Source organism: Genypterus blacodes, unplaced genomic scaffold (assembly GCF_046128005.1).
Source record: "Genypterus blacodes isolate CSIRO-AG114 ecotype Tasmania unplaced genomic scaffold, CSIRO-AGI_Gbla_v1 ptg000003l_1, whole genome shotgun sequence".
NCBI lineage: Eukaryota > Metazoa > Chordata > Actinopteri > Ophidiiformes > Ophidiidae > Genypterus > Genypterus blacodes.
The window spans coordinates 4,704,763-4,717,508 of NW_027466817.1; the positions used below are offsets into that span (position 1 = coordinate 4,704,763).

Consider the following 12,746-nt stretch of genomic DNA (forward strand, 5'->3'; position numbering starts at 1 on the left):
ATTAGGGACTGCCGAGTTTGCAAACAGTGCAGTAATGATGATGGCTGATTCAAGTTCAGGGCCTGGCCTCTCTATAACTGACAGACCTGGCAGTCATAGGCCTCTCTGAGAGGAAGGTTTTAGTGGAAGAGAAAAGGCTGCGTTCCTGCCTCCTTTATCTTGTATGTGTAGTGGGCTGATGTGAGGTTATTGGTTCAGATCCCCGCAATTCTTCAGCAAGCGCTAGGCTATCAGTGAGGAGAATACAGCACCTGACCTACCTGCTTGGCTTTCTGCTGTGTAATAATCACTTACTTATCTGAACTCACACAGAACTGAATAAAGAGGTGAACACAGTGATGAATGAGTAAATTCTCACATAACCGTACCGAAAAAGACATTAATGACGGATCAGCTCCGAATTTGGCTGCCAGGGAGACAGAATGCACAATGAGTGAAACCATTCATTTCTGATATTAAGCACCCCCTGTGTTTGACACATGAAAATATCAATTACCGTCGCTTTTTATGATTCAATTTGCAATGAAAACATAAAGAAATAAAGAAACACCAATGAAAATTTGGCGGAAAGGGTGTAAGGAGGGATTGGAATGCTTTAACATCCCACCTGAGAGTGACTGTATAGGCTTAGAAAACAGACTCCATCCTCATCCAGGCTGTCCCGATCGAGTCCAACTTGAAACGACCCCCAGCATTACACGGTGAGGAGTAAACAGCCTGTCACGACTCTCTCTGCATTGGCAGTCACATAAGACCTCATACACAGACAAAGGACAGACAAAGACAAGGTATAGATGTATAAGCCAGGCATGCCAATTCTCTGTTTCCATTTACAATGCACACCTACCTTGCTGGAGACATGGAGGGAGAGTGTAGCAGTGCCTTGGTATGTCTGCCGGTGACCTCACAGCCATACCATACAATAAATAACATGGCTGACTAAGTTATTATACTCATACTTTAAGAGACATGTACATCATATGCAAGCATATCGTCGTATTGATCAGTTGAATTTGCATCCTGACCAGTTTAGAGAACGTATTTGTTCTTAAAGCATACAGGGTATTAATGAGGATGTTTATTGTTCATGTAAAAAGTCTCAGTTTGGGCAATTTTTGTGCATATTTTAGATCAGTTTTTAGCATAATAGATTTTAAAAAATCTCCTCACTGGTTGTGTGTAAGTGTGTGTTATGTCAGTCACACACTGTTAGACATCATTCCTGTGGTTTTCCAAGCACCCGTCCCATTAAAAGAAATAAACAAAAATAAATAAAATATGCTTTTGTCTCCCTTTATACGTTTGACATCTCATAAAAAAAAATCAGTCGTGCCTGCAAGACAGCACTGACAGCAAGCTAATAACTAGATCTTTACAATCAGCTGTCATAATGCTATCACTGAGCCTCACATCTTTTCCATTTGCTTTAAGAACAATGGGAGGCCTGTCCCAGCTCATTATGCTTTTCACATGCTCCCACTTTCTTTTGCATACAGCAGAGTAATGCTATTCCAAGGAAAATAAACTAATGCGATCTTCCTGACCTTCTTTCCAATTGCTGATAAAGGAGCAGAAGGTGACCGTATTCTCACAGAGAGTCTTCCCTACTTGCCTGGATCAGCATAGTCTGTTGTCTGATCTGCTAGTGCTGACCTGAGATTCCTCTGCCTTCTCTCCAAACCCTTTTGCATATTAATGAAAAACAGATGAAAGGCTGCCGGAACAGCCAAGCAGAATAGAGACTACACTTCACACTTAGACGCTACACTTCAAACTTAGACGCCATAGGAACCAGTGAGTGGGCATTGTGTTTAAAATGCAGCAGAATTACTTCTATTATCTGGTCTAGCCAGGGTATTCTCTTGTTTTCTTTGTCAGACTCGACTGGAGAGGTCCAATCTTTTCTGTTCCCAGATTGCTCTGACTCAGAGTTTGTCACTGGCACTGATGACCACGACATGTGAACATCTGGACAAACAGTTTGTTTGTCAACAATTGTATGTAATGGAAAAGCATTAGTCATAAAAACAAAATATGTGAAATTATACTCATCAACAGCATTTGAAGAGCAAACATGAGTCTCTTCTTGACAAGTGTTTGTGTTCTGCTGCCTTCACACCTACGCAGTTTACTCCAGTTCAGTCAGACTCACCCATGGCAGTTTTTTTGGGGGGGTCACTCGAGTGCACATCAATGTCTTTATGATGTGACCACCAGAGGCGTGTAAGTGGTTCACAAAAAGTAAACTTCACAGCTGATTGACCACTGCTTGGTCTAAATAATGAAGACAACTGGGTATTCCCACTCTTGCATTGCTCCGCGTCTTTTGGCTATTCTGGCGAAGAACACATCTTTCTGTCTTGACATTGTCACCCTCCCTCAAGTCTTTTTGTACATATGCAGTATATGTAGATATATTCTGGTTCACTTGGACCAAACCAATGTGTAAATGCAACATTATATCAATTTAGTCTTTAGTCTGAAACTAAGCAAACTGTCCAGGATCTGAAAACACTGTGCTTGCTGTTCCTCAATGTCCTGTATTACCTTCTATCTAACTATTATTTCAGACCTGACTATTTCCTCAAGGAATGAGTTGTTACACATCATTATTCCTTTATAATTAGAAACACACTTATCCAAGAGTGAGCATCATGGGAATCTCTATGCACGCCCATCTGGCCCTGCACTCGCATTTATGTTTGCCATAAAATCACTTTTATATCTATTGTCATTAAAGGAAGCCAACAGTATTCCAATGCACCTTTTCTCTGTTCATTCATAAACATAAATCTAAACCTTAACAGCCCTCCTTCCAAACATGATGCTTTTGCAGGGGAATTTGGCAGCTGCCTGCAGCCTTTGATTTCATCTTGCCCTAGATCTGCATTGTAATGAGCACTTGAGTTAATCAATAATTCACTGCAGTTTCAGCGATACAAAAAAAAGGAAGAAGAAGTTAACTTTGATCAGTGCCATTTAAGTTATAGTGCCGCCTGCCTCTCTCTGTTGAAGTTGACAAAGCTGAGAAATAAAGAGAAATGAAATAAACACATGGAGGTGCGATGTCATTCAATAGACTGAATTGATTTTAATGCTTCATTCTATGTGGAAATCACATCTGCTTTGAACGTGAAGGCGGGATTATTTATAGTATCACACTGTGAATCCTGCAAAGATTTGTCACATCTCACATTAATAATATCTATCACTAATTTATCACTTAACATTTCTTACTGGGAGCTCATTATCATCTCACAATTGGAAGCCAAAAAGAAAAGACTTTGACTTTTAACCACGAGAAAAGGAGCATAAAATAATCATTTGTTTTCAGCAACCAAATATTTGTGCAGTATTATTATCATAAGCACTCTCATTATATGGGTATAACCTGTGTAAGCGGCATTTATATTCACGATTGTCTTATCATAGCCATCATAACTGTTAAGTAGTTTGGTCTATAAATGTGGTGTACAAGACAAATGAAGCAAGACTGAATCACATCATCTGTCATCATCATATCAATGTATATTATATTTATCTCCTCATAATTTTGTCCTGTATTTACAGATTTTATGATAACTTGATTGCGTACTTACTTCACCAACAGTTAACAGTAAAATAAACCAGTATTATATGTTAGATTTGCTTATAATAATAATATTGTTAATACTAATCGCTCTGTCTCTGTCTCTCTCTCTCTCTCTCTTTCTCTCTCTCTCTGTCTCTCTCTCTCTCTCTCTCTCTCTGTCAATAGTCCCCCCTGAGGACCCGGTCATCAGTGGTGGGCCGGTGGTGAGCCTCAGGGCTGGCGACCCACTCAATCTGACCTGCCACGCTGACAATGCCAAACCCGCAGCCTCAATCATCTGGATCCGTAATGGAGAGGTCCTCAATGGGGCCATGTACTCCAAGGTAAGCATTGAGGTGTGTGTCATACCAGGTTTGTATAACGGATGGGGTGAGTGTGAGAGTGGATGGGTGGGGGAGGAGAGTCTAACTTGGCAGCTGTGCAGTGTGTGAATGTAGTCTCTCTACTGAAAGCCCAAGATTTTTCGCGGCAGATAGGTACTTTGGATGTTTCACAGTGATTACCAGAGAGGGCTTTTGCTCCAGCATCCAGGCTGCTTTTTCGAAACTGAAATCCCTCGAAAATCCAGGTTGTTTTTAGGATTACAAAGGAATAACTAGCAAGAAAACAAATCAACTCAGATGAGCAGATGGTAAGATCGTGCGAGCATCACTGCCATTTTCCGGTGTTTTTGCCTCTATCACTTCCTGTGCAGTGTCTGAACCTTGTCGATGACAGATTGCGTTCCTGGTTTGGTTGGCACTGTACGCAAGAGCCACTGTTCACGTCTATGTATCCTCCTGGTATCATGGTAATCTTACCCTCTATCTTAACCTGCTAGACTCATTATGCAATCGACATCATCATGGTCTATATCCATTTAAACAAAGGACCTTAAGGGATGGGCCACTTTAGAGTATGAACACCTCTCCCGCCTTGCTTCACTCCCAGCACTGCCTCATCCCATTATCTGCTTTTTGTTCAGATAAATGCCATTGATTGGGAGGGGTATGGCACTAGGCCGATTTGAATAAAGTCATTGCCGGAGGTACCGCTTGTTAATGGCGGGTGGAGAGCGTGCTTCCTGCCTTCACTTCCTTTCTAGGTGAAGGCAGATATGAGGTCATTCTGTGCTGGTCCTAGCTGATGGATGCTCACACATCTGCACCGAGCCCAAGTATGTCCCTCTTCCATCTTATCTCTATTGCCCGCCATTAAAAAGCAATGGGTTCGATTAAAAGGAAATGACTCTTTTTTGGGTCTGAAGAGCAGTGGGGGGACATTTTGTAAGCATAATCATCTGCTCTGATGGTCTTCTCATATCCCACAGATGAAGACGAGTAATGTGAGCAGATGTGCTGGAGGAGTCACAGGAATGTCCTTCCTGATGGTGTCAAGTCTAATGATAGTTCTGACCCACAGCTAATGCACAGCGGCAAAAGGCCTACTCAACCTCATCTCTGCCATCCATTAGAAACTATTTACTGGACCAGTGGTTAAAGTGTATCAGTGCGGTGAGACCGTGGCGGAATGTGGTATTTCAGTACATTCAACACTGATTAAGGAAGCAAAGTTATATTTTTCATCGGAATAAATAGTTGTTGACTACTCCAGAAGAAGTAAGCAAGGACATAAGGAGTAAATGCTAGTTGGTGGCTGGGAAATGGATGAGGAATATTGAAACACACTCAAAAAACCCATCCAGTGGTCCTTCTCAGTGAATGTCGTCAAAGGCCTGCTGTTAATATGCAGCCTTCAGGTCTGAGGTGTGATTTTGACTTGCATACACTTGCAGCATGATACTTAAAAACAGGAATGCTGCAACAAATCATTTGCAAAACATGATGTATTCCTGTCCCTGAGAGCTGAGTGCAACACCTTTCTGTCAAAGCTCAGGTGGCTTGAAGGCGAATAGAACACTGAGGTAGTGTATCAGGGTTAGGAGGTTTAAAACTAAATAAATAATGACATTTTTATGAGCTGTTGTTTGTGCTTCTTTTGTCACATATCCTCCGTGTTGAAGTAAAAAATGTTAGCTGTTTTTCTAGTTTTGTTTTCTTGACTTTCCCCAAGGGATAACTTAAGTATCTATCTATCTATCTATCTATCTATCTATCTATCTATCTATCTATCTATCTATCTATCTATCTATCTATCTATCTATCTATCTATCTATCTATCTATCTATCTATCTATCTATCTATCCGTCAGTCTGACTATATAACTGTTCAATTTTGAGTTTGGCCTCGACATTTCAATTGTGTTTCATTTTTAGACTGCTGTATTCTCCTGCATAATAAGTGCAAGGGCTCTTTCATTTCAGCATGAGTATTATTCAGTGCATCTGTTTTAAAAGATCTCCAAAGATTATATCGCCATAGTTAATCTTTTTCCCATTTATTCTTCATTGAAATAAAAAGAAAAGATATGTTATGAAGATCAATTCCATGAATTAAGAAGTTATCTTAATTTAGGGGTGAGTAGGCATTTACCTTAATCAAAAGAAACTGGAAGCCAATTTAATCTTACTTAGCAGAGGAAATCACATAAAGGTACATATCACTTAAGAAGGAATACTGAGCACAATGTTCTGACAGAGTCTCACTTTTTAAGAGTTATTAATGCTCAGTAAAATAAATCCTTTGGTCTAGACTCTAGAATTTAAAAAAATGGCTGATAGAATTGACCCCTAAGATACATTTGATCTTTGAGCATATCAAAGGCTTGTTGAATGAACAGCAGAATATTAATGGTGTATAAATTATTGTGTTTTTGCTTACTTGGTAAATTCAAATGAATCCCTGTGGCCTTCCCCTCGTACATTCCTTATTACTAACCTAATCAAGGCTCTCCCTGCATGCCTACCAGGTCTCTGCAGGTCATTTTCATTTTACATTCTGTGTTTTACATTTATGATATAAGACCAGAGGGCTTGAATGGATCACAGAAGATGCGCTACGGAAGCATTTTGTATGTTTCCCGTGGACTTTCAAATATAGACTTTAGGAGTTAAGGGAAAATTGAAGACATATGTTTACATAAATGTGCTGATCATGTGTTTTGAGCATAGTTTGGTCACCAAGGGCGTCAGTTTGCCACTGACAGTAATTACAGAAGGGATATTCAGTATTAAGATTAGATTAGATCTAAATCCGTCTTAAATTAAAATATATCTACATAAGACATCCAAAGTTTGTAGAAGTTTGTCCTTGCATTTTTCAATTAAAACACATAATAAAAACCTTTTTTATTTTCTTCGCGGCAAAAGCCACCATACATTTTTGATGATTTTGTGCTATTTTTCATTGTCATAAACTGCTATCTCCATGCAAAAGTCTCTCACTTATAAAACAGAAACCTTAACTGAAACTCTGCATAACTAACATGGCAGAACAAAACCTTGACACACTACAAAATACTGGGATGTACAAATGAATTTGCCATATTAGGATATGAATATATTCACACAATTATTATTTTATAATATGTTAATGCTCTGGCAGTTTTTTTTGTATCAGCATTCTAAATTGATTTGTTGTACAGAGCGCATAAAGTAGGTGTAGTGTGATAATCATGCAGCTTCGTTAGATACATACTTTCTGCATAAATTAAACAGTCTGCTGAGAAAATAAATTAGAGATGTGAATTGGAATCGGTGGCTGAATGAACTTTGGAGCAACCCTACAGAAAAAGGATATGGAAGCTATCCTCCTAATGACTTCAGACAAGTCTAGAGTGACGAGGGAAACAATCCTGATTGTGTCAGAAGAGATATTACATTGACACTTCCCACGTTTGACAGCTAACGTGTTCAGCTTTAAGAATGATTCACACACAAGCAGGAATTTCATCAGAGTTCTGCTCTTCACATACAAATGGGCTACAGACTCGTGGATGGCATTTACAATTTCCACCATTCAAAAATGGCAATTATTGCACAGAAACAGGATATTAGTATTAAAGTCATTCCAATATCACATATGTTGGTTGGTTTAGATGCAATGTACAAATATATCACCACATCTGTACTTTTCACAATACACAGCTTTCTGTTTTGTAATTGCGTATTGAAGTCGTGGTTGACAGAATATGAGAATGGTAGGTAAGGGAGGGAGAGGGGCGAACGACAACGGCTTTCACCAGGAGGAAACCTCGACAGGCCTGTCTGGATATGAAATCACTACTTCTTCTGAAAATTGATCTCCACAAGACGCTTGAGATGCAAGTTGTTTATGTGCTGATTTGCAGCTCCTCTTCCTTAATTCCCTTCACCCCTTGTCCGGCGTTCTCATTGGCTGTAGCTTTCATTGGCTGCGTTCTCCCTGGCTGGGTCCTCATTGCCAGTCACAACACATTTCATATTGCAGTATTTGAACTCCAAGTCCAGATATTTAGTCTGCTTGTCATCTCTCTGGGCTCTGTGATGTATCAAGTTTTTTGAAGAGTTCATACATACTAAGTGTCGTTCACAGGAGCGAGCCTTGATTTGCCTCCGATCAAGGGCTTTTCCCTGCAATATCCACAATGTGTTGTTGACTGAAATATCACAAGAGGAAAGTCGTACAACATTTTGGGAAAGAAAATGTATTTGTTGAACGCCAATATGTTGTGTATATTTTGAGACAGAACAGAATGTTCCCCCTTATTTGAAAGTGTGATCTGAGAATTCAACTTAAGGAAATATCAGTGTAGTCCTGACTTTGAGGATCAAACCCTTGTTTCAGCTCCTTCTGGTCCACAAAGTACACAGCAACAGCGAGCCTCCTTTAAAGTGATGGCAGAGAAATGCATCTTGACTTTGTGGTTGACCACACTGTGCCCTGTTGCCCAACCAATTTGTTCTAGTCAGTGACTCTGTGCTGTCCCGCACTGGTTAACATAGACTCTCATAGCCCTCCCCCGAGTGTGAGGCAGGGTGAGAGCTACCGAGCGCTACCAAGCGATTCCATATGGCTCCCACAATACGGGGCTCAAAGGATGAATGCTGAAAAGAAGATTGATTTCCTTTGTGGTGTATGACAAGCCATGCACTAGAGCACAGCTCTCCACACACACACACACACACACACACACAGGCTCAAAAACATATTTGTCCTTTTTTCACATCAATCAGTCTTCGAGTAAAACTACAGTGTGTTCTGCTATTTTGTTTCCAATTCCTTGAGGGACACAGTGTGTATTCATAATTTGCTACCAATTTTGCAGTTGTACACCCTCTCCAACAAAATGCATCTGCTGAACTCGTTTAGCTTTAGTGAAAAAAAAACAACTTATGTACTTATGGAAATGATGTATCTATAATTCAGAGCTCGAACACATGTTGTCTTTCTTGCTTTCTACTTCACTCAGTCTGCTTTCATTCTACACAGACGTTGCTTCGGGATGGAAGGAGAGAGAGCACTGTGAGCACGCTCTACCTATCGCCATCCAACATCGAGACGGGTCAGCAGATCATCTGCAAGGCCTCTAACAAGGCAGTCCCCAATGGCAAGGAGACCAGCGTTACCATTGACATCCAACGTAAGTGCAACTCTTCTATTTCCTCACTCCCTGTCCTCCTTTCTGTCTCAGTGTTGTGTTTGGTGTTAGTTGTTATTGTTACTCAATGTCCCTCATTTATCAGTACAGATGGGGAAAATCACTCATGACATTACTCAGTAGTCTCTACATACAGAGGCTTGAAACTGTCAGAAAAGCACACATGGCTAATTCCCTGTAAACATCTATTTTAAGCTCTGGTGGATGTTTATAATTGGCATTCATTTTGCATTCACGGCCTGTAAGTGGGTGGATGGTGTGGCCATGCAGCATTTAAAATATCAAAGGAGCTGTCTGTGTAAAATGAATGAGAATTGTCTGCGTTGTGCATCTACCTGTCTGCTAGCACGATGCACAGTCCACCTCTTTTACTTCCTTGCCCATGCCATCAATCTTTCTGATGTGAGTGCGTACAATTTCCCGTCTAAAAAAGGCAAAGTAAGCCCAGCGTGTAAAATGCATTCAGCTTCAATTGTCAGGGAATCTTTTTTGAATCGGGAACAGTTCACAGTCAGAGCTAGGCTCTGAACAAAGGGATTTTGCACCACTCACAGCCCCTTCGACACCATTAAGTATGACTAATAAAGCAGAAAATGCTATTTAGAGAGCCATTATGACTGACGGCTCCATTCTTTTCATTATGTACACCACAAGAGGCAGGCATTGCACGAGCGGGCGCAGCACGATCGAGCCAAGTCAGGCATGAGTGTAAGGAATGATTAACAGTTGTTAGTGTTTGCAACCCTTGCAGTTTGTCCTCGTCATTTTATTATCGTGTAGTTAAAGGGGGGCGTCAGCCCACGTGTTAACTGATTTGTCACTATGTACGTGTAATGATGTGTCTGTGATGAATGCTCGCTATCATAGTGTCGTCCTCGCCTCTGAATATATCATTCAACCCTGAAAAATGAGTGCAACACATTTGTAATTAGCATTCCAAAATGTGCTCTTTCCTCAATTAAAGCTCCTTGAAACAGTTTTCCCAGTGTGGGATCTAAATGAGCGACAGCGGAAACTAATTGTTGAGATTCACATGGCGTAAGTGCTTAGCCTCACTCATCCCGTGACAGGTACTGCGAACGTTCAGCACAACCTGTTCGTGCCACCACTGACCATTTTAAATTATGTGTAAAGCCGACACCTGTGATTATCCACACCCACACGTCTCGGTACATGACAGTTTGATGACAGTTGATGTTGTTATGAAATTGCATTTACTGCGATAACCTTCAGTATGTTTACAAGCACGCTGGACTGAAGTTGAGATTAAATGAGTTTGTAGGATTCTGTCATATACTGAATGTAGATGATTCACTGTTGAACTGCTTGTGAGGAGAAGCATGCAGTGCCTACACCGTTCTTTACATGCTTGCCTATATCGACTTCATTTCACTCCATTCATGTCTGTTACCTGGAGAACGCCAACATCGATTATGATTTTGATTTATTGCCTTATCAGAGCTGTATAAAAGCTTTATTGTGCATGTTAACATACTGACGACATGAATGGAGTATCATGCCGTCATGTAGCGCCTCTCTATCCCCGTGAGGCCATTTACGGTATGAATGCAGTGTGCTTTGCAAAGTAGGTGACCAGAAAGTAGAACCCGGTCACGCTTCTGCCAGGCTCATACTGTTACAATGAGAACAGGTGTTGGATGAATAAGTGATGGAGCATTGACAAGTGGAACAGCAGCAGACATACACCCCCTCCTGCATTTCTAGAAGCAACAGCCCCCATATACAATAGGTCTGGCGTAGCTTATTACACCTCCACAGGGGGCAGTGTGGCTGGATTACTGAATGGTAAATATTGAATTGATAAGAACTATATGTTGTTATATAGAGGAGGTATAGCCAGGAAGGAGTGTTCAAGTACAGTATCAAGCACATCAGATTGACCGACTGGACAGAGACTTGCAGCCCTCTGCAATGGTGAAAAGAAAAAGGAAAAAGAATAATAATAATAATACAACAAAGAGCATTCAGAGTAATGTTTCTGATGTCGTTTCATCATTTTCCTGTTTATTTATGTGGTCACACAGCTTTCCCACAATGTGGAATACACATTTGCCGACACAAAGGCTCATAAAGGATTGACCGTATTGACCTCATCATCAATTTGGTTTCAGATACGGCTAGTCATCACCCTTCTACTGCTGTTGTTTGAACACAATATGCAAAATACAGAGGGCATTACAAGGGTAATTAATCTGAACAGTTCGCTGCTTGCAAGTGCACTATTGGCTCATATGAAGCGTGAATATCTTTGACACATTTCAAAGTGTGGTGATGGGACTGGTGCTTAGTATTCAGTAAGAGCTGTGTTAATTGATTTTTGTGTTAATTGTTCATGAATTTGTGAAATGTGTCTTTGAAAACACACCTGTCAAACGCAATCATGATAAGGAAAAAGACAAAACACAACAGCTTCAGGCAAAGGAAAAAAGTGCTGTCAAAAGATGTGCAGAATATGTATTATCTATATGGACCTAGCAGCTTTAAAACTGCCTTTCCTCCATTTCTGACCACAGTATAGCTCTTTTCATGAGTCAACCTACTTACAGTATCAAAGCAATAGCTCCTTTTGTGAAATAATTGTAACACTGTCCGTCTCTTCCGTTAAAATATCATTGTACGTTAATGTTCTTTTAGGTATCACTTCAGACACAGCTGCAGTGCCATTGTTCTGTGCTTCTAGACAGAAAATTGTAGTCTGAAGTTCCAGCAATGACATCATCATGGTGTCATGCAGTATAAATCAGGTCATGTGAAGTTAAGATTACGTAAGAGCGAAAGATTGAGGTTTTCTGTGCCTTTCAACAAATTGAAGACTTGTAGATATGCTCACATATTCTTAGCACAAAATTAGCATCTTATACAAGGCAACATTTCAAGCATTTCAAGCAAAATAGGACAAATGATGTTTATAATCATTAATTGCAATAAGAACATTGCAATTGCTTTTACAGTTCTGATCATCTAGTTCTGTGCACTGATAGAGTCTAAAATCAAGCTGGAGCATTTTCGCAAACGTCAGGGTGAGTTTGCATTTCTAAAAAAAATCTGGTATTGGTCTTTGATCTAATCCATTTTTTTAAAAAGGAGATTAATTCAGTGTTGTGTGGGTGTCCTATAGTTTCCTCCCGCAATCCACCGACATGCAGGTCAAGTGGATTGTATAACACCCTTATACCATGTAATGATTATGGATTATCACTGTGATGGAGGCGAGGGTCTTTCCCTGCTGACCGCACAATGCCTTTTTGCAGATTTATTGAAAATATTCATATGATAAATATGCATTATTACTCAAGCCACTCTTTTTGTATTATTGTTATAGCTTTGTAATATTGTTTGCAAAGCTAGTTAAAACCATTGGACCAGTTCGTGTAGCTTTGTTTGGGAAAAGTAAAGTAAATTTTCCAAGCAACAGACTGTTCAACATCATACTGCTGCTGTCACACGCATGCAGTGATGCTTGGTGATGGCAGCGATGAAGAGAAGCTCAGTGCTTTATTGCTGTGCCCATATGTTCCATCATTGTCCAAGTCAAGGCAGAAGAAAATGTTGTCACCATCAAATGACATATCCTTCAGATGAGCAGGACAATAATCATGTCAGGTAATTATCCATG

At 40.2% G+C, this 12,746-nt stretch overlaps 1 protein-coding gene across 1 annotated transcript in view; it reads left to right on the plus strand.

Annotated features, from left to right (window-relative positions):
• The window catches only part of kirrel3b (kirre like nephrin family adhesion molecule 3b), a 150,657-nt gene that overhangs the window by 105,047 nt on the left and 32,864 nt on the right, over positions 1–12,746 (plus strand). Inside the window, exons 4-5 of the mRNA XM_076143268.1 lie at positions 3,758–3,927; positions 8,941–9,091. Of these exons, the coding sequence (XP_075999383.1) occupies positions 3,758–3,927; positions 8,941–9,091 (321 nt within the window). The remainder of the gene's footprint in view (positions 1–3,757; positions 3,928–8,940; positions 9,092–12,746) is intronic.